Raw genomic sequence first — 22,326 nt, forward strand, 5'->3', positions numbered from 1 at the left:
TTTTATACAAAATAAAAGCGCAAATACTTCTAAAATATACGACAAACATGTATAACACGGACGTGACAGTCACCACATGTAACACGTGGAACACACTCAACGAACACGGCGACGTGTTGGACATGAAGATGGTCTCCACTTTTAGTTTATATTACTTATATTATGCGTGACATCGGGCTTAGTCCAACACTATGTAATGGTAAATTTATGAATACAAACTTTTACTTACATTTATCGTATGCTGGATGTTAGTGATTTTTCAACACATTTACATGTCAAGTATAATACATCTGTTAAATTGTAAGAACAAGGTATAATAAAGATTGTTAGAGAATTTTGTACATAAAAGTATCATCGCGTCATTGATATTAATTTAGGACATTTTACACTCACACCTAAAAAAACTTGAATTCCAGATGACCCGTACTACTGTGGGCTGCGTGCTCGCGTACCCAACTTTGTGAAGGCGAATGGGAAGCACGTTCTGCCGACGATGACGGAGCGGCTGACGCTAAAGGAGGCGCCGGTGCCCAGCAAGCGGTACAGCGTGGCGCACGCGCACCCCGGGCCCTTCCTACCGCACATGCCGCCCTTCGCGCATGCGCCCATGCCGCCCGCAGCCCTTTGGCACGCCCGCTCCTACGAGAGCGGAATCGGTGCGTACGAGCGTAACCCGAAAAAGGAAAAGCTGATGTTTCAATTCTACCCCGACAGGGAGCGAAAGCTGCGCCCCATGGTCATCCAGCAGCCCCGATAGTGTACATAGAAACTAACCCCCGCACTTTAACTTCGCGGACTCTTCGCTGCAGTCCTGGTATAAATATTTCCGTTTTACGCTTCGCTTGGTAGCACCACGCCTTTCGCTTCTCGTAAGTCACACTATTCTCACTCCACCTCCACAATTCTTCTTCTCGTCTTTCTATCTTCAACTATCGCGCTCTGTGATTTTCTGCTGCATTTTCAGACCACATTCACCATGCCGGTACCACCACCACCAGACTTCGCCATTGCAAGCTTCGCTTCACCCTTTAATTGATAAATATGCAATTGACCAAAAAAACCTTTAACAAAATAATACAAAAGATTGCAAAATTTAGGACATGCAATAAATTGTGTTAATGGCATCTAATACTTTACATAGATGTATTCTAAAGTCGCTGTGAGATCGTGATCGTGAACAGCACGATGTAACACTCTTGTTGTTGACACGCACATATTTATTTATGTATACTATGTTTATTGTAAGTTTATTAAATGTTGTGTGTTTAGGAATACCAATTTTATTGTTTTAACATCGTAATTTTACTAATCTGCTATTATGTTACGTAATAAAATAGTGCAATAATGGATTTTTTCGACTATTCCAAACATAATAATATACAAGTTAATACTTTATCTAAACTACTTTTCCCTATCTATACAAATACATAAAATGTGTCCGTATGTAATATCGTATTTGCGTTGCTGAAAACGAAAAACCAATATTTAAATTTTTGTCTGTCTGTCTGTCTATATGTCTTTCCGAAAGACCGAGTTTGTTCCGGGTAATCTCCGGAACGGCAGGACCTATTTTGACCGGACTCACGTGTAGCAGCTGCACGCTGGTTCCTTTATTTTTAAGTTTTGTGCTGACGAAGTCTACTAGTTTCAAACATCATTTTGAATTTACTTCGAAGGTGTATAGTAATGTTAACGGTTACTAGAGTGACATTAGTAAAAAGATACTTACATAGGGGTGGTTTGATTTCAGATGGCGAGCACTACGACCCATATGCACTATACGGCCGACTGCCAGTACCCGGCCGCGGCTTCCCGCCCCCGCCCGCACCCCACGCCCGCCAAATGTTCATCGGAGAATGGGACTAGATTATACGGGACCTATTAGGAACTAACTCGATTGTATATCGTTGCATCGATGTTGTGGAAATTTGAAATCGATTTTATTATAACAAAGACTAATGCTCAACTATATAGAAACTGATAATTTGGCTAATATGTTCAGGGTATACACTAGCCTGTAACGTAGTCTGTTCCATCTATCCTTGAGATGCCGGACTATAAATGAGTGTAGCCACTCTAATTACTAAACTATTCTTGATTCGTTTAGATTTCAATAATATCGATGTGACAGTATAATTATTGGATAATGTGTAAATATTCATACTCTTTGTAAATTATGAAATATCTGAAAAACGGTCCGTCCTGACTTGGATTATAATTCGATGAATGGTTTAATGAATTTTAAATCCTGATAATATTAATTAGTAATTACGATGTTTTGTAAAATTGGCATAGATCGTATTATTTACGTATACAGCTATCATAAAAGCGTGCATATGAATTTCTACAAAATGTTTTTCTACCATTTTTATGAGTATTCATTTAATTTAAGTATGATACTTGGTATAATCGTAGTTAATTATCACTGCCAATAAATGTAAATGTCAGCAGATGAATATGACTTTCAATTTTTTTTCTTTTTTTATTACAACTTTATTTTATTTTAGAATCTTTTGTTTCTGTAATTTTTACGTATTTTTAAGTTAGGTATCAATCCTAGTCAATACAGGGTTGGGATGTAAGCAATTCTTAAAAATGTCATTTTTTTTTGTTTACTTATTTATATCAGCAAAATCGCTGATGCGATCGATGTAGTTTTGTACTGGACGTAGTGTAGATTATTAGAATATAAAAAATATATATTTTAGATATAGTATTTGTATCTTTTATTATAGGAATTATAATAATTCTCTGTTGTATATAGACTTATTTCATCAATTAAGTATTTTATACTTTAGGAACACTTATTTTATTTAAAAATATACGTTTCGCATATCCGTTCATTTTCATTTTATTTACCAATACTCAACTATTTTAAAGCTTAGTTATATTATTGTATAATTATCTTAAGTATAATTGAAAAGAATACATTTTAGAAAGACGAGTTTTAAAATAAATTAAGAGTTTTTGGAATTATTCTTTAACGCCTTGATATTGTATAAAGTTGAAATCGTCCAAAAAGTTTTTAAGGTATTCAAATTTTGAAACTATTTTTAAATTACGATTAACTTGTCTTTTTATATATTGTATACTCTTGTATATTTTTTAGATCTTTACTTATATAAATTTTAATTGATATAATTAACGAATATAACATTGTTGTACATTCAAAATCATGTTTTCAGAGGTGCTACACATGTTACCATTTCATTGTATTTATAATCGTAAAAAAGTCAATCTTTTATTAAAAAAAAATCTATAAACGATAAAGAACAACTGATTACGTATGAAATATTAAAATAATTTGTGATAAACAAACCAAGACCACGAATTTATTTATTTGAAAGAAAAAAAAATCAATTATTATTAACTGTCTTTTATAAATGACAATAAAATTTTAATGTGTAAATTCATAAAAATGATTCTTGAACATTCTAGAACAAACGTTTTGTAATCACGAAAAGATGGATTCCTTAGAGTCATTTGACAGTTAAATAGAATTGTGTTGCCCCTGAATTAAATCGGATAGATTAGAATAACATCAACATCCTCTTTGTATATAGCAGGGTGTTGGTTAATGAGTAACCTATCTTAAGGAAAATATGTATGAATAAAATATACAATTATTTCTAATAACGTTGATCATTTTATTTGCATTCCCTATTTTTTTTTGTCTATAACACTAATAGTGTAAAAAAATTACCGACTAGTACTTACTGGAGAAGAAAAAACAAAGGTATAATTCTGTTATTTAATAAAACAAATTCAAATCAAATATCCTCAGATAAATTCTCCCACTCCTATCCATTTCTTAATCAAGTATTTTATGTGTTTTATAGCTTCTTTTAATTCATCTTCGCTATCTTTATAATTTGCAACTAAATCTCTACAATGAGAAGCACGAGGAATAATTATAGCTGGGGCGTCATATGATACGTCTTCTAAAATTCCAAGCCTACTCCACGGATCCATGTCACCGTTTACAAAGACTACTTTTGTTACATTCGGGTGTAATCCTTCATACATAGCGTTCACTCTTTCTATACCATGTTCAATTCGAGTGTCATTGAATTCGGAACCAAAAGTTTTCATGCATAGCTTGACAAAGAAATCTACCGGTATATTGTTCGTAAAAGGTTGCTTATTAGAAGTAGAACTCTGGAAGTATCCAAATTCGGTACATGTTTGATATGTCCAACAAGCGGTCCAGTCCGATTTATTTTTGTAATAATTATCAACCATTCTGTTAAAATCATAGTCGTTACATTTACTTTCTTCTCTCCAAAAATTCGGTTCGTCTAAAAGTTCAGACTTCTCTTTGGTTTCATTCATTTTTTCACAGTTATTTTTAATATCGATAGCGCGACCATATTGTACTCTCCCCATAAAATCAGACGCCTTGGAAAGGAAAAACAATTGTTTGTTTTCTGGTACACTCATATCACTTTCAGGACAAATATTCTCTTCCTTCTTTAACTTTTCGATACCATGTTCAGTTTCAAATAAAGTTTCGTACCGTTTAAAATTATCGTTTATTCTAGATAAGCAGTTATTAGTACCGTATTGTTCATAAACGTCGTTTACCTTTTCTAGATACTCGTAAAAATCTTTCTTTGCTAAAACTGGTCCACTACTCGCTACTGCCGCGTCTACCAATTCTGGGTACAGCAACCTCATCCAAGCTGCCAAATTACCGGCATAAGAACCACCAATCACAACAACTTTAGCCTTAGAAAAAAGTGGATTTAATTTAATTGTACGTATCAGGTGTGCGTTGTCAGCGAGAGATTGCTTTGCGCTTAAATATTTAAAATCATCGACACCAGTAAATTGTAGAGGTACACTTTTTCCATAATATCTGTGTTCCGATGCAAAAATAACACCATTCGTTTCCTTAGCCAACTCATACGCCATACCTCCGTATAGAAAACCGGGCGATGCCTCGGATTCACCACCGATAAATAATATTACTGGACCGTTTGGTCTCCAAAGATCGTTTCTTTTAAAATATCGCATATTCCATGTACGATTTTCTTTCTCATCAAAATGGTCGAGCTTCTGTTCCAACCATCGAGTTTCATGTGTAGGAGTTCCAAGAAATATAGAAGTCACTTCTTTTACTAAATGTCTAAATCGACCGTTGAATACAAAACCGCAAATTGGATGGGTAAAAATTAATAATTTAAAAATGTGTAATAACAACATTTTTAGTTTTAAAAGTTGGAGTCAACTCCCACAAGTTAAATTAGTAACAACGCACTGAGCTATGTAATACATTAAATGTTCTTTGCATCGTAATTGGTATTTATGCTAATGCAAAGGAATTTTATCTAGGTGTTTAAAACGATGGTGGCAGAATTCCTTACATTTCCAAATATTTCGTTTAATTTAACAACATGTGTGCATTTGCAGGCAAAACAAGTTCTTTCTGTGATGGAATATTCTTTTTCATTCTATTCATAGCACTTGCAAAATAAAACTTGGCAATCAATTTATAAGGGCGTTACTTTACAAAGCACACCATACTTCTAGCCATAAACCGTCCTTTATCAAACTACAGTTAGGATCAAGACCTATTTCAAAATTCGGTATCTCTTAGATTTCTCTTACAATAGGTATTTTCGTATAGTAGTTTTGGTCTCAGAAATCCACGGTTGGAGCATAAGTTTGCTATTTGGCACTTTAATGCAAGTATTATCGTTTAATAGTCTGTCCAATCCATGACGTCAAAAGTATATCAGCCCCGTTGTCATAGCAACATATAAACAACAAAGCTATTGCGCGTGACAATCGGGTGGTTTATTTAATTAATTTACCGTCGCTATAACGTTACAAGTAATAAGTTCGTTATGGATTTTTCTGAGGGCAGTGTTGTGGACAGAGCGAGCGCGGTCAGACGGACCGACGCCCCGCGCCCTGTGTCCAGGAGAGGCTATCGAGAGTATACCAATACTGGATCCGCGGTATCTAGGTAATTTCAACTTCGTATGCACAAAAAGATAATTGATTGATAAAGTTTACAACGAAGGCATGAAATAAAGATTATATGAATAGATAGCAAATGAAACGTTATTTTTTTATAATTACCTAGGTTGAAGTAGACTTCCTAAAATATAAAATGTTTATATTGCCAATCGACTGCCACTACAACTTACTACAATGCTTACTTAATGCACAGAAGCGACAGCATGAGACCTACTTCTGCGTATCGGGGTAGCACGGCGTCGCGTCTGGCGACCGCTGGTTTTGGACCCGCACCGCCTACTGCTAATCGACAGCCAACTGCTATGACTGGATTCTCTATGGTATGTACTTACAGCAAACCTCTTGGTACAAAAGCGGTAGAAAGAAAGGAAAAGATTATGCACCAGCTGCCTCTAGTGTTAGTTCTAGTTACAGTTTTAGTCTGTAGCCATGATTAACAGTTATAGATAAACCTTGTTATTTAGATCGACAGGCCAATAACACAACAAGGCATATCAGGGCTTCGCACAGGAACTGCACGAGGATTCCGTACGAGGCAGCTGCAAGATAAAAGGTACTGGGAAGAGTTGATGCAAGTCAAGGTGCGTGAAATCAAAGCGGAGATAGCTCGATTAAGTGACAAGGTCGAGTCGGGAGAAAGAGAAAAATCTGCTAAAAAACACTATGAAAAGCGAGTACGGGAACTGGCACAAGAATTGACAGGTAAGGTATTTGTCAATTTTTGTTTTAAACGATTCATTTTACAAAACTCAATACTTTTTAAACCAAAACTTATATTAATTTCATTTTAAAATAATAACTCTTTATGTTACCTAAACGCTCTTTACAAAAAAAAAAAAATTACTGTCTATTCTTACTACGACGATAAAACATTAACATTTTTCATATAGTCTTTCCATTTCCTCTGGCATATTTATCTATACACACAAAGGCATTAAGCAATAAGCATACTTACTTGTCTTATCTTTACCATTTTAATGTTTGCACTCTATTTAGGCTAACGAGTGCACAAGATATACGAAACACATTAAAATTGATACGAGTTTTTTTTTACAAATAATCATTTTAATAGAATCGTGAAAGTATGAAAATAATATGTATCGTTACACTTTATTTGAAAATTAGCATTTCTTGACACAAATGCAATAAATTGATTACTTACATATTTTCCCTTTCAGGAATCCATCAGCTCAAGACCTATTCTAGAATTGTTATGTTAGAAATTTCTCTCTGAATATGATAATGCATTATTACGATTTTTATAGATCTTCAAGGCCGATTATCAGACTACAATACAGCTATTCGTATTGCTAACGGAGAAGCGTCTAAACAGTCAGTAGAAGAACAAACAAGAGAATTAGAAGTTAGTAACAAAAAGTTACAGGTAGATGTTGAACAGGTGTTTTTAGAGAAACAAAGAAAAGAAAGCCAGCTAAGGCAGTTAAGAGAACAAATGGATAAGGTATAGATCTAAAATGATCATTAAACCAGTGTTGTGGAATAATATCATCACAAATTCTATCAATAATAGTTCTAGATTCTTATGATCCATTTCTTAACAGGAGCAATCAACAATATCAGAACTATTGTCAGAAATGTCACCGGAGCAAAGAAAACAGTATAACGAACTAGAAGCTAATGCTGCCGCTTTAAGAGAAGAAGCAGAACAAGCAAGAACACAGATAGATAATCTTACTAAAGAAAAAGAGGAATTCAACAAAGAGATCTCTATGTCCCAGGTACTTACGTTATTTATTTTTCACTGCAACCTCTAATAGCGTAGATAATTCTATAATTACGTTCGATTTTAAAACACGAATAACTATGTTGTCTAGATAAAGGTACACTTGTTGGAATTATATAGACGATTATCAGCTGCAGAAGAGAAACGCGACAGTCTTAAGAATGAAATAAATAACCGCTTGGATCCTCAAGAGGAACGTGAGAAATTGTTACAACAGGTAAATAATAGGACATTTCTCATAGAATTTATGGTATCTTATTTCGTAATGCAAAATAAATTTAAACATTTAAAAAATAACGTTAGACTGTATTCACAGGTTCGAGAAGATAATGCTGCCATTGCTTCATTAGATAGTAATGCAGCAAACTTGAAACAACAAATCGCAAAGACTCAGGAGTTAATAGAACAGGCTGAGCAGGTGAAATTATAAGGGTGTTGTAATTTGAAAGAGTATGTGGCAAAATAAAATTAATACTAAAATAGATATCAATTTTAGGACCTCGAAGAAGGTAATTCCGAACGTCATCAAAAATATAGAGAATTGAAGAAACGAGAAGAAACTATGGATGCATTTTTGTCTACTTACGAAGAAAATCTTGCAAAAGAAAAAGAAAAGATCGACCAACTTGAGAAAGATATTGTATTTGCATTAGAACATAGCAGCTCCAATATCGATCTAGATCTGAGCGAGATAGATTCATTGAAGAAGAGAGATGGATATACTATGGCATACGATGAAAGCAAAAAATCTGTGGAGACATTGATGAAGGATTATGAAAGATTTCAGGCAAATCTTAAGAAAGTACGGACGATTACTTTGCGACTATGAGTGTGGTATGATAAAAACCATTAATCTAATATGTGTTAATTTTAGGTAGAAGCTACTCGCGAACGTTTATTAGCAGAACTATTAACGCTACCAGAGAAAACACGAGTAATGGAAGAAGAACTTGTGACTCTTTCTGATCTCGAAAAACTCAGAGACGAAGGTAGACAAGTTTAATGAATTGTTTTGTCGCTATGTAATCTCACGTGTAATGAGTTCTAACATAAAATTACTAATTATTTTAATAGGAGAAATACAGAAAAAAGAATTACAAAATGAGCTGCAAGTTTTAAAAGAAAAACTAGCTCCCACTGAGAGCGCAGTTATAGAAGCAGCTAATAAATTGAAGAAAATACAGGTACATATAAAACAAATTATGTTATCATTAGAAAAGATATCCAACTTGTGAGAAAAACCATTATAGTTCTATGTTAGGTCAATTACTTAAGTTTATTACATAGTGAATGCAGTAAATAAGAGGTTAAATGATTTATTTTTGTAGGCGGCGTTAGATGGAAATGAGATGTATGCAAAACTTAATAGTTTAGAAGACCAAGTTGCAAACCTTGAAAACAGGAAAACCATATTAGAAGAGGACATAGCATCGATTACTTTAAAAGCTGATTATGAACCAATTAAGAAGGAAGCCTTGGATGTATTGGAGCAGCTGAATCAGAAAATAATAGAAGACCTTAATAGTACAAAATCTTATTGATAGTATTTTCTAACGATCAAATAAATGCACGTAAAATATATTATTGATGGTCATCATAGGGTCACTGTAAATCCCCACTGAGGGACTAGTAGCCTATCCTAAGTTAGGGGTCACTAGGCCACAGTTAACTCTTGATATCTTATCTTCTTATATATAAAATTCTCGTGTCACAATGTTCGTTCCCGTACTCCTCCGAAACGGCTTGACCGTTTCTCATGAAATTTGTGAGCATATTGAGTAGGTCTGAGAAACGGCCAACGTCTATTTTTCATACCCCTATTAAGTTTTTTTAAACTGCGCGCGGACGGAGCCGCGGGCGACAGCTAGTATTTTATTAAATTTTAACACAGATTCAAGATTATTCTCAAGAATATTCCAATTGGCAAATATAATTTTTCCTTTCAAACTTGTTTTTCGTATGTTTAATAAAATCAATCGATTACCAGAATCTTTTAGTTCCTTTGAAATTATTATTTTGTTCGACATAAGATATGAAACACTTAACATATTTATTATTTTTAAAGAAAAAAACTAAATATTTTCAAAAGGTTTTATTAAATTACAACACAATAATTTAATATCACAGATTCTACAAGTCAACATTGAAACTAAATTTAGAATAAACGCCATATAAGATTTTAAATTAATAAAATTATGGAATAGCTTGCCTGGTCTCCTTGTCAAGTAGAACAGCTAGATCCGCTGGTATATCTTTATTATTGGCAGTACAAAGCGAGCAAAGGTTACGTATAAACTTTTGAGATGGTGTCACATCTGCTTCTTGCATTTTAGTCCAAAGAGCGAGCCCGTCTTTATAATTGTTATCACGTTCTAAAAAATAAAATAAACAAAATTACAATAAAAAAACTAATACACTTTAGCTTCTCCGTTTAAAATATAGTGGAAGGTAAAACTAATGCGTAGCGTACATAAGTCATATATCCATAATAAAAAAGTTTACAGAGCGTTTTGTGGCAAAGTACGAGTTGTCAAAGTGAACTTTCTATGAATTGTACAATTAAATTAAAAAAAGAGAACGTACGTATCGTTTCGTAACGTATTTCTGTAGTTGACACCAAATAATTAGATTTTTCCGAAAGTTGTTGGCATTAATTTTAAATTTGTTACTTACGATAAACTTCAAGCATCATATTATATAAATCTTGAACGTTAAAAAATCGTAGATCCTTGACGCATTCAGCTACAGTCTCCAAGGCAGAGATTTTCTTCTCATCGGCAAATCTTTCGCAGTGCCTCAGTAAGGCGTCTGGATGGAACTTTACTTTGGGGTCCAAAAGCATCTTGCGTAGAGTTCGTTTATAACCAACGTCCGCTAAGGCAGCCATTAAAGTAAGCTATAAAGATTAAATATATTATGTATTATCATATATTTTTTTCTAGCTAGTAAACCGTATTCGGCGTCACATGACTGATTTGATAATGTTTCTCCGATTGTTACTTTGGACTTTTTTCAACTTTAAAACAAGTTTTCACCATTTTTATTATAAATTATTTGTCCCTTTAATTCTTAACCGTGGGTTTCTGAGACTAAAACCCGTTTAAAACATATTATCTTTATTTTTTTATTATGTTTGTTTAACACTTTCAATGCCACTAAGTACTAAAGTGAAATAAGGCAAGTTATTGGCACTGAATGTGTTTAATGTCAGATATTTTTCATCAAATTCGACCTTTAGGATAAATATAGTAATAAATCTTACCTGTACATCTCCCGGACCGTGAACTTTCTTATCAATATTTAACACTTTCTGTACCAATTTGTTCATACTGCCATTACTTTTTTCATTTATAATGAAAGTTTCTTCAGAGCCGCCATCTCCCATAGTCGTCAATATTTTGCACAACAATTCATGTTTTAATGGAGTTTTGTTATATTTATTCGCTAAGGTAACAAATTCCTTTGTAGCGGCTTCTATGTTGTTACTGGAAAAAATAAATTATATATCCATACATATGTAAGCAATATTACTTTGGCAAGTCAATTAACATTAGTGTAGGTGACACTATATCAATACATCTCGTTGTCTCTATTTTGTTAAAGAGAGTGAAAGAGATGACAACATGTATGAATACTGAAATGGGTTTTAGTTTTGTAAATGGGTAGGAAATAAACGTCCTCGACTGTACATGAATGAAAAGACTTATATCTCATTGTCTCTATTTTGTCAAAGAAAGGGAAAGAGATGACAACATGTATGAATACTGAAATGAATTTGTTTTGTAAATGGGTAGGAAATATACGTCCTCGACTGTAAATGAATGAAAAGACATATCTCATTGTCTCTATTTTGTTAAAGAGAGTGAAAGAGATGACATGTATGAATACTGAAATGGGTTTTAGTTTTGTAAATGGGTAGGAAATAAACGTCCTCGACTGTACATGAATGAAAAGACTTATATCTCATTGTCTCTATTTTGTCAAAGAAAGGGAAAGAGATGACAACATGTATGAATACTGAAATGAATTTGTTTTGTAAATGGGTAGGAAATATACGTCCTCGACTGTAAATGAATGAAAAGACATATCTCATTGTCTCTATTTTGTTAAAGAGAGTGAAAGAGATGACAACATGTATGAATACTGAAATGAATTTGTTTTGTAAATGGGTAGGAAATATACGTCCTCGACTGTAAATGAATGAAAAGACTTATATCTCATTGTCTCTATTTTGTTAAAGAGAGTGAAAGAGATGACAACATGTATGAATACTGAAATGGGTTTTAGTTTTGTAAATGGGTAGGAAATAAACGTCCTCGACTGTACATGAATGAAAAGACTTATATCTCATTGTCTCTATTTTGTCAAAGGGAGGGAAAGAGATGACAACATGTATGAATACTGAAATGGGTTTTAGTTTTGTAAATGGGTAGGAAATAAACGTCCTCGACTGTACATGAATGAAAAGACTTATATCTCATTGTCTCTATTTTGTCAAAGAAAGGGAAAGAGATGACAACATGTATGAATACTGAAATGAATTTGTTTTGTAAATGGGTAGGAAATATACGTCCTCGACTGTAAATGAATGAAAAGACTTATATCTCATTGTCTCTATTTTGTTAAAGAGAGTGAAAGAGATGACATGTATGAATACTGAAATGGGTTTTAGTTTTGTAAATGGGTAGGAAATAAACGTCCTCGACTGTACATGAATGAAAAGACTTATATCTCATTGTCTCTATTTTGTCAAAGAAAGGGAAAGAGATGACAACATGTATGAATACTGAAATGAATTTGTTTTGTAAATGGGTAGGAAATATACGTCCTCGACTGTAAATGAATGAAAAGACTTATATCTCATTGTCTCTATTTTGTTAAAGAGAGTGAAAGAGATGACAACATGTATGAATACTGAAATGAATTTGTTTTGTAAATGGGTAGGAAATATACGTCCTCGACTGTAAATGAATGAAAAGACTTATATCTCATTGTCTCTATTTTGTTAAAGAGAGTGAAAGAGATGACAACATGTATGAATACTGAAATGGGTTTTAGTTTTGTAAATGGGTAGGAAATAAACGTCCTCGACTGTACATGAATGAAAAGACATATCTCATTGTCTCTATTTTGTCAAAGGGAGGGAAAGAGATGACAACATGTATGAATACTGAAATGGGTTTTAGTTTTGTAAATGGGTAGGAAATATACGTCCTCGACTGTAAATGAATGAAAAGACTTATATCTCATTGTCTCTATTTTGTTAAAGAGAGTGAAAGAGATGACAACATGTATGAATACTGAAATGGGTTTTAGTTTTGTAAATGGGTAGGAAATAAACGTCCTCGACTGTACATGAATGAAAAGACTTACTCGTTCAAGTGCACTCGTACGAGTGGCCCCAGTACAGTATTGGTGGGCTTGCAGTAGCGCAGTTCAGTGAGCAAGTGGAACATACGACGAGTGTCGTCGACGTTGCCGTGCGACGCCATCGCGCTCAACAGACGCCAACAGTTCATAGACACACTTCTACCTCCGATCACACGTCTATACCAAAAATATTTATTAACCGTAGACTTTCACTGACGACATTCAAACAAAAACATTGCTATCTCAATTTTTACAGAGTAAAGAAAAGAGATGTGATTAATTTTGTTGTATTAATACGCAAGTATGATACATATTTGATACTAGCTTTTACCCGCGACTCCGTCCGCGCGGAATAAAAAATAGAAAACAGGGTAAAAATTATCCTATGTCCGTTTCCTGGTTCTAAGCCCATCAATTTTCAGCTAAATCAATTCGACCGATCTTGAGTTATAAATAGTGTAACTAACACGACTTTCTTTTATATATATAGATTAAGAAATGATCGGTCGATGTAAAGCAAGTTATCACCGAAACGCATGCGTTTTTTAACGACTAATAGAACTACGGCCTAAAGAAGAACTGTGTACATCCAGTACATTATAACATCTTAATTAAAATTTGATTTTATTATTTACTGGGTTATTGTTATTTATAGTTACATAAATTAAAACATTTTCTATCCACGCTTCGACACTCATTTTCGTCACATGAATTAAAAAAGAAATCTTACCGATTCTTAGATTGTTCACTTATCAAATCGAAAGCTGGTTTTATCCTGTTCCTATATACCATTAGGGTAGCGAAATCTATCACTTTAAACTCATCTAGGGTAAAATTAGGAAAGGATTTGTTGAGATCGACAAGTGCTAACTCAGCCGCTTCTAATTCTCCCAGCTTCACGTGAAGATCGAATATGGCTGCCTTCATACCCGCTGATAAGAATACCTACAAAATTAAGTACTTCAGTGTAATAGAAATCTATCGTAAGACTGATTTACTTGGTCCGGTGATGAGGGCGCTGTTATCGCAGTTGGTTGTTGACATGACAAGACAGTCTAATATAGATATTGTGGTACTTTTTCTCATTAATAACCAAAGAATTATTATATTTTTGTTTTACATGGCCACCAGGCCAATTAAATTTGTTTCTATTATAGGTAAGGTTAACGATACAAAGATATCAATCATTTTTAAAGTCAAACATAGTAATCTGGCCCGGTGAAAGAGATACTGCTGACCATAACTGTCAGAAAATATATAAAACCTACTTAGGCATATTAAATGATATAAAAAAAAAACTTGGCATGACAACTACAGTACGACAAGGATCTTGTGACACTCTTTCGAAATTGACAGGGTGTCGCTAGTGAGCCATCATAATTTAGTTTGACCTATAATGCCTACTGGGTCAGATAACTTTATCGGTCCATACAATATTTCCTTTAATAGCCTTTGAGATTTAATATTTATTTAGTTTTTTCATTATTTAACTTATAAAATCTAAAGCACTCACTCCTTCCTTTTTACACTTATCAAGTATTTCAAGTGCTGCAGGCAAGTTGTTCTCTCTGCAGTACTGTTGTAGTAACTTGCGCAGTACGCCGCGTGTGTTCATGCCCTTTGCCTCCAATTCGTTCAGATGGGCCCTTAGTGATACTTCGTTCATGTTTTTCTACAAAAAAAAAATATATAGTATAAATACAGGAATAAATTAAACTTTGTTTTTATTTACGGTTTTGACTGTATATATATATATATATATTATGACAAATTTATTTAATTTTCCACCGAATACTAATAAATTTTATTGAACAATCAATTTTTTATAAGAAAAAACAATATTCAACAACAAGTAATAAAATTTATATCTAATATATTTACGCAAATTAAATTAATAATATAACGGATTTAAAAAACAATCAGTATCAATGAAGAAAGACAATGACGAGAAGATATAATAAAGCGTTAAAAGCAGAGCAACAAAGTGAAGTTGGTACCGAACGGCCAGTCTTACCAACACAGAGCTTATTAGCTACACTACTCAGATCAAACGATTATACTACTTTTGTCGACAGAGCTAAATAAAGCTCTGTCGAATTTTTTGAATGGAAAAATTGATCAAATTTTATAGTTGATTCAATTGATTTAAAATATTTACATAATTTTTTTATTATTTTGAATAAAATGCAATGATGAGTGCTTGGTTAGTTAATGTAATGAGGAACTTTACATTTTCTTCTTACAAAAATTTATGAAGTTTATGACACATAAAATAAATTTGCTATAAAATAAACCCAAAAATCATTTATTTGATATTTTTAACCTTTATATTTATGTATTTGTGCTTTTTGTGAGTTACGTATTGAGTAAATGAGCAAAAAAAAAATTACCATCTCAGGCAAACAAAATTCAAGTGATTTTACAGAAAAAAATAAGATAAATATAGGGTATGATATTTTTTTGCAGTTTTATTGGAAAATATTTGAAATTTTTGATTAGTGTTATTTTTGATCGCAGATATCTTTGAAACGGTTGATCTGAGGAACTTTGACCATCAGACGTTTTTTGTAGAGCGTGAAATTTCCTATAGACCCTTGCTTTGAGATGTAGCGCAAACAAGCCAATCCAAAGTAATTAAAATTTTAAAATAAAAAAAGGTTTTCCCGTGTTATTTAAATAGAAAAATTACGAATGAATAGAGGCAAACCTTAATATTAATATTAAGGGCTCTACTAGGAGCTAAAATTTTTGTTTTTATGTGTACTTTCAACTTTTCGACACCATTAAAAAAAAAAGTTTTTTTATTGAAACACCCTAATATATATCTTAATATATATATTTCTTGTGTGCGTGTGTATGTGACTGAACTCCTCCTAAACGACTGGACCAATTTTGATGAAATTTTTTGTGTGTGTTCGTGGAGATTCGAGAATGGTTTAGATTTACAGTTTTTTTTTTTTTTTTTTTTTTTTTTTAATTCCGCGCGGACGGAGTCGCGACCGACAGCTAGTATATTATATATATATATCATAAGGTGGCAAACGAGCAAACGGCCACCTGGATTCGCCGTAATAGCGCGGCGACAGTTGCCCATAGACATCCGCAAATGCAGATGCGTTGCCTACCTTTAATCATCGGAGAAGGGGACGCACAGAAAGAGGAAATTTCTCTTTCCTATGCGTCCCCTCTTCCACTAAATCCACTTTCCCTTCCCATCCTTTTCTAATAAAAAAGGGAAAGAGGACTAAAATTAGTTGTTGGTCTGAATAAAACATATCATTCCTGTTTTGACAAAACTGTGATTACAATATGTTTTCAACAGAGACTTTGGTCTCAGAAACCTATGGTAAAACATAAAAACATTACTAAATAACTCCTTATTCGATAATCAGACAAAACTAATAAAAAAAATCTTACTGGATGCAGCATTTGCTGTACGAAGATATCGCTGTCGTCTATCAATCTTTCATCCGTGATATCAATGAGATTGTTCCTAAAATTCTCAGTAGTTTGCTGGTCATAGATTTCTGGAAGTCTAGATATACAATAATCAGCCGCGGAAGTCGATATCTTAAGTGATGTTTCTTTCAAAGCCTAAAACATTAAAAAAAATTAAGATTACCCAGTACAATATGTACCAAATAAGAGTTTAAAAAGCAACACTTTTCGGTATTTCTACGATGAACACATTGACATGTTCATTTTTATAACATCAAAGTTATATTTTTAAAGATTGAATAACATAGAAAACTTATAATTGCGCAGGATTTGTCACTAACCTGTACAATTGCCATAAAATCTGAGAGATCCTCCTTAACTTTCTTATGCCTCATAAAAACACACAGAAACCTGCCCACCCAGTCTTTGTTTTTATCCATAGCTTTAGCAGTGACATCCTCTAGGATATGTATAGTTGATTTCACATCCAAACTAATCAGATAACCTTTTACAACTGATCGTAATAGAACATCTGTATCCACTTTTCCTTCAAATAATTCACCTATAATCAATTTCAATTACAACATTTAAAATACTCTTTACTATAGACATATTTGATTCTTGTTTTTTTTTTTTTTTTATACTTTGCCTGATTTAAATAATTACGTAATATAATTTTCAGGTAAATTTAAGAACTTAAGACAACATAATACTTTAATTTATAGTTCTGTTAAAATATCATGAGCGATTCGATGTAATTAGCGAGCAAATTATGTTCTTTGCTGCGACTCACAAGAAGATAAGAATCACCAACATATTTGAAAAAATTAATACCAAAATTGGTAATTTAAATCCACTGATATGATATTAGAAATAACACTGACAATGCAAGCAAAACATTAGTAAATAAAAATCTAACATCTACTAACTTTTAGAGTAGAATTCGTTGAATTTTACTATAATATTTAATTATTTTATTTTACATTTTGGAAACAATTTTACAAAACATTAAAAAAAATAGGTTTTGAATTATATTTCTGCAGTTGAATTTCACAGTAATACTTACAGATTTCACTAGCGGCTCTCACTTGTCCTGTATTTAATAGTGTTTCCATCATAGGAGTAAGTACCGTGGATACAGATAGACCTGTATCTTGGAACTTCTTCATCAGATTCTGCGGAGACGTGAAACTGACATATGGCAATGTATATGTCATTATAGTCTCATAATCAGGTTTGACATCCATTTTAACCATCGTTGACAGTGTATTCATTATACCTAAATAAAAATTGTCAAATATAAATTCTTGTATTGTACCTTAACCTTTTATATATGTATGGACAGTTATATATTTTTTTTTTATATCATAAGGTGGCAAACGAGCAAGCGGTCACCTGAGTCCACCTTAACAGCGAAGTGACTGCTGCCCATAGACATCTGCAATTGCAGATGCGTTGCCTACCTTTAATTGACAGAGGTGGAGGCACACAGAAAGGGGATATCGCTCTTCCTATGTGTCCCCTCCTTCTTCAAATCCAATACCCCTTCCCATCCTTTCCTTATAAGAAAAGGGTGGGTAGGGAAGGTGGACTAAATTTAGGTCTCTGGCACCACACTCATGAGGCGAAACGCGAAATTGCTTCTACTTCACGCTTGTCTTCTATGATGTCGTGGTATTTCACCATTGACCATTAGTGCCCCCAAAAAATATTGTTATTGCGGGATCTACCACTAGTTTATTCCAAAAAATATTAGGGTAAATAAATGTTAATTGACGCCTTATAACCGCGAGCTTATGCAATATAAAAAAAAATCAAAGACTTAAATTACTAGACTATCGTGTCGTAGGCAATAAGAAAAATATACATCAACCAATATTTAAAACTAGCTGTCGCCCACGACTCCGTCCGCGCAAAGTTAAAAAAAAACTTGATTAATAACCTGTGTGTTCTTCCAGACTATGTTTTACATCTGTGCCAAATATCTTCAAGATCCCTTAAACCGTTCCGGAGACAATTTCTAACAAACATCCATCCATCTAAACATTCGCATTTATAATATTAGTAAGATATATTTATATTGTACTAACCTTTTTCTCCATATGTCTTTGATGTGTGAAGTAATATAGGCCAAAAATAATGTGGTCTGACGGGCATACCCATTTGTTTCATCCGTGTAAACAAGTCCAATGCCAACGGAACTTTACCCAACTGTAGTGCTGCTTCACAAGCATTCTGTAATGCTATAGGATTCCTACCAGATGACATCAGTTCTTCAGCAATAAGACTTATAACACCAGAACCCTAAAAAATATAAAATTTTTACGTAGTCCTTAAAACTTGTTAAACAACCATTCCTGTTATTCAAACTGTTTTCTACAAACTTACTATTGAAGCCTTCACACAATCTCTAACTAAACTTCGTCCATGCAAACCCTGGTCATCTTTAGGGCCAAATGAAGGTAAAGGCAGACATTTATATATTTCTAAAGCAGCTACAGGGTGATTTTGGAACACCAATGCTGTAGAAACACTCTGCATATAAGGTGATATAGATGGTGTTTTGAGAATATCTTCCGGTAAGAATTTAAGAGCCTGAAATAAAAACAAATATGACTATAATGATATAGTATTAAATATATCGACACCGCCATCGAATAACCCCGTAATAGGAAAAATCAAATTTTTCAGGAGAAGCAAAAAACCGTATTTCTTTAATAACTACATCAATAATTATTGTACAAGAATCTTTTAGATACCAAAACAAAGCTAATTTTTATAGTTTCATTTTCATTCATGTATTCCGGGCGTATTCTGTGCTATGAAGGAAAAATGATAATACCGGAAATAAAAAAAAACTGTTTCAATAATGACTTTTTATCTCGATAATTAACCATAAGAAAAATATTTAAACAAATCACAATGTGTAATAGGACCTTTAGATGTCGAATTCGACGGAAAAGCAAGAACCCGGTAAGAGTGCATTGCAGGATTATTCAACGGGGACATCGATATATGCAGAACTTTTTTTAGTGTTCTAATAATACATATTTTAAAAAGGAATCAAATTGAAGGCATAAAAACATATCTAACTGTTTTACCTTAGGAATTGCTTCATACAAGCCAACTGAGGCTAACATTTTCACAATCTTCATTATATGCATTTCACTAAACTGTAATCCATTTTGTTGGGCTTTTTGCATTTCTTTCAAAACTAGATCCTGTTTTTTATTAAATGCATATGCTCTGATAGTAGCTGTATAAGTGTCTACCGATGGTTCAAGCTTTAGAGATTTCATCATTGTTAGGACTTCTTTGATGTTTGCTAAATTACTGGAACATTGCATAACTTATATAATAATATTCTATCTTTAAATGTTCCTTAGTACTTTTATTCAGTACTAGCTTTTGTCTGCGACTATGTTGGAGCAAAATAAAAAAAAAAACTCAGTATCCTTCCAGACTATCTTCTATATTTATCAAATTCGAAAAACTAATTTTCAAATATTTCCTTTTTCTATCATAAGAACCATCGGTCCATCTATTCACCCATGATGCATATTTCTCATGATGAAGTCAAGGGATATATGTAATTATAGATAAAAGATTGATTTTAAGTGATAATTTAAGAATGTTTTATTTACTCATCCTAATAGAATCAAAACATATAATAAGATAATAGAAGCATACAAAAGATACATAGTATAATGCAACTAAATGTTCCTACAAGTTATATGTAGCTCTACTTAAAAGAATATCTGTCAATCTATGGTGAGTTTGTAATAACTTACCCAGATTTTCCTTGACACATAATCAAGGAATTAAAAATCTCTTCTGTTGCTGGTAAACCTGCAGCTTTCATATTGGCTATAACTTCCGTTGCTTGATTGAGATCTCCAACCTAATATTGAAAAGTAGTACTTCACTAAACAAATAATACAAAAGGGGGCAAACAAAAAGCTGATCACCTAAAATTAATTAATCTAATGTCCATGAACATCTGCAGGACCAGAGGAATCGCAGATATGTTGCCAATCTTTGGGGGAATTGTTTAGTCTTTTCTTGAAGGCCCCTAAGTCGTAACTCATTACTTAATATTGGTAAATAGCTGTTACATGCACTACAACTTAAATAATGTTATATTGTACTGTTGTATTGTCTCCTTTAAAAGCTACATAAGATTATAAGCTATATAAGTTTATTATATATTTACCTCCCCAAGAGCTTCAAGAATCAATTCATATGTTAAAGTATTTGGTTTCACTTTACCCATTTGTTGGATAAATGAGCTAACATTCAGTGTTCTATTATTAGCAATGTATACTCTCAGTAACTCATTGTAATGTTCTACACCAAATTCTGTATGTGGCCTGTAAATAAATGAAACAGGTTTCAACAAATAAATAAATCAAATAATGATTGAAAATGTCTATTGGCTTTTATTTACTTCTAAGACAATGGTATCTGAGTCTATGGAATAGGGTCACACTAGAATTGTAACTTTTCACTCACTCATTAGATGAAACATAGATTTCATGTCATTCATGCTTGGGTTCTGTGAGGTTATGGTATTTTATCAGTCAAGCTTATTCAGCAATAGTAGTTTTTTATTTTATTTATGTTTTTATAATACACTAGCTGTCGCCCGCGACTCGGTCCGCGCGCAGTTAAAAAAAGGGGGGGGGGTATGAAAAATAGATGTTGGCCGATTCTCATAGATACCGGATAAGCACAAAAATTTTCATCAAAATCGGTCAAGCCGTTTCAGAGGAGTATGGCAACGAAAACTGTGACACGAGAATATTATATATTAGATATAGTTATGTTTGGGATTAGAACAAAGTTCCACAAAACTATATAAAATATTTGAATGCAGGATCAAAAAAAGTAATATATAATATAAAATTATTATGTTTATAGGTTGTGGTCTCCTACTGTATCAAAATATAAGAAAGAAAAAAAATCTTACTTTAATGCTATCCAAACCTGTTCAATCAAATCCATTCTACAGGATGGAGTTTCATCTGGTAGTAATTCCGCACAACAGCTTATTAGGAGCAAGCCTTGCTTTTTGGTAGAGAAATTTAACTCTTTCACCTTATTTAACACTCTGATAAAATCATTCTTATATACCCTTCTCTTCTGATGTATATCACTTGATAAACCTGCTATCAATTTTTCTAATAGCTCCTCTGAAGCCATTGATGAATTGTATAGTTTAAAAGATTTATTCGGAAAAAGGGAAACACTTTCACGTAATGTGTTATCCTTGTTAGTAACATTTTCGGATATTTTGGCATCATCTGTATTCACATATCTGTAAAAAAATTACATCATAAAAATTATGGAATATTTTTGTGTGGAAAAAATGTTTTAATACAAAGTCAAACCAATAACAACGTAAAGAAAACTAAACATAACCTGTACTGCCCGTTTCTAATACAATTACATACCGTCGGTGGCCTTAAACCGACAGTATGTGAAATTGGTCTATGAGATAATTTTTTAAACAGTCGATATGAATTCGGTAGACAAATCCAACGCCTAACCAACATTTTCTAATTTTTGACTAAAATTAAATAAATTTAGAACAGTTTTTAAAAGAACATTATATTTTGTTTTGACATTGACATTGACTTTTTTGACATCAACTGTTTTAAAATCAAAGTACAGGCAGCACAGACTTCTACACATGTAGGCCAAGATAATCGTGACTTTTCGCCATTTTGACGCTGACGTTAACGGTTGAAATTGAAAGCGGTGAGGAGGAGTTAAACAAATAAATTGTC

General features: G+C 33.0%; 4 protein-coding genes across 8 annotated transcripts in view; 2 read left to right on the forward strand and 2 right to left on the reverse strand.

Annotated features, from left to right (window-relative positions):
- LOC106709306 overlaps positions 1-2,337 on the forward strand; it is a 124,077-nt gene extending 121,740 nt beyond the window's left edge. For 4 of the 5 annotated variants that reach the window (XM_045680896.1, XM_045680902.1, XM_045680908.1 and 1 more), the window contains 2 exons: positions 417-656; positions 1,751-2,337. In XM_045680896.1, the coding sequence (XP_045536852.1) occupies positions 417-656; positions 1,751-1,866 (356 nt within the window). In that variant the 3' untranslated portion in view covers positions 1,867-2,337. Of the gene's footprint in view, positions 1-416; positions 815-1,750 lie in introns of all 5 variants that reach the window. The other variant, XR_006756281.1, reaches the window with a different exon arrangement.
- A 1,443-nt stretch (positions 2,338-3,780) lies between these two features.
- On the reverse strand, positions 3,781-5,253 carry LOC106709259 (putative serine protease K12H4.7). Its single transcript, XM_014501020.2, has one exon. The coding sequence runs from the start codon at positions 5,203-5,205 to the stop codon at positions 3,781-3,783; it is 1,425 nt and encodes a 474-aa protein (XP_014356506.2). The 5' UTR covers positions 5,206-5,253.
- Positions 5,254-5,849: 596 nt separating this feature from the next.
- On the forward strand, positions 5,850-9,270 carry LOC106709257 (intraflagellar transport protein 74 homolog). The gene is made up of 11 exons (XM_014501018.2): positions 5,850-5,971; positions 6,179-6,305; positions 6,450-6,687; positions 7,251-7,447; positions 7,548-7,724; positions 7,821-7,946; positions 8,046-8,147; positions 8,226-8,531; positions 8,604-8,718; positions 8,804-8,913; positions 9,058-9,270. The coding sequence occupies exons 1-11, from the start codon at positions 5,850-5,852 to the stop codon at positions 9,268-9,270; spliced, it is 1,833 nt and encodes a 610-aa protein (XP_014356504.2).
- A 629-nt stretch (positions 9,271-9,899) lies between these two features.
- Positions 9,900-22,141, reverse strand: LOC106707449 (leucine-rich PPR motif-containing protein, mitochondrial). The gene is made up of 16 exons (XM_045680944.1): positions 21,959-22,141; positions 21,507-21,854; positions 20,751-20,907; positions 20,329-20,438; positions 19,639-19,870; positions 18,926-19,132; positions 18,628-18,841; positions 17,604-17,816; positions 16,879-17,099; positions 16,517-16,693; positions 14,613-14,771; positions 13,830-14,044; positions 13,103-13,276; positions 10,992-11,214; positions 10,403-10,625; positions 9,900-10,101 (listed from the first exon to the last, which is right to left on the reverse strand). Exons 1-16 carry the CDS (start codon positions 22,090-22,092, stop codon positions 9,923-9,925), a joined length of 3,186 nt encoding a protein of 1,061 aa, XP_045536900.1. The 5' UTR covers positions 22,093-22,141; the 3' UTR covers positions 9,900-9,922.
- Positions 22,142-22,326: the final 185 nt, after the last annotated feature.

The sequence above is a fragment of the Papilio machaon genome, chromosome 2, assembly GCF_912999745.1.
Source record: "Papilio machaon chromosome 2, ilPapMach1.1, whole genome shotgun sequence".
Taxonomy (NCBI): domain Eukaryota; kingdom Metazoa; phylum Arthropoda; class Insecta; order Lepidoptera; family Papilionidae; genus Papilio; species Papilio machaon.

What these genes read in the sequence shown, in the direction of transcription:
- LOC106709257 (XM_014501018.2), top strand. Translation starts at nt 5,850, where the DNA reads ATGGATTTTTCTGAGGGCAGTGTTGTGGACAGAGCGAGCGCGGTCAGA. An exon ending in TAAGAGAACAAATGGATAAG is followed by an intron (nt 7,448 to 7,547) that starts GTATAGATCTAA and finishes ATTTCTTAACAG; the next exon opens with GAGCAATCAACAATATCAGA. An exon ending in TAATAGAACAGGCTGAGCAG is followed by an intron (nt 8,148 to 8,225) that starts GTGAAATTATAA and finishes TATCAATTTTAG; the next exon opens with GACCTCGAAGAAGGTAATTC.
- LOC106707449 (XM_045680944.1), bottom strand. Translation starts at nt 22,092, where the DNA reads ATGTTGGTTAGGCGTTGGATTTGTCTACCGAATTCATATCGACTGTTT. An exon ending in ATTGTGTGAAGGCTTCAATA is followed by an intron (nt 18,842 to 18,925) that starts GTAAGTTTGTAG and finishes TATATTTTTTAG; the next exon opens with GGTTCTGGTGTTATAAGTCT. An exon ending in ACGGTCCGGGAGATGTACAG is followed by an intron (nt 10,626 to 10,991) that starts GTAAGATTTATT and finishes TAATCTTTATAG; the next exon opens with CTTACTTTAATGGCTGCCTT.
- LOC106709259 (XM_014501020.2), bottom strand. Translation starts at nt 5,205, where the DNA reads ATGTTGTTATTACACATTTTTAAATTATTAATTTTTACCCATCCAATT.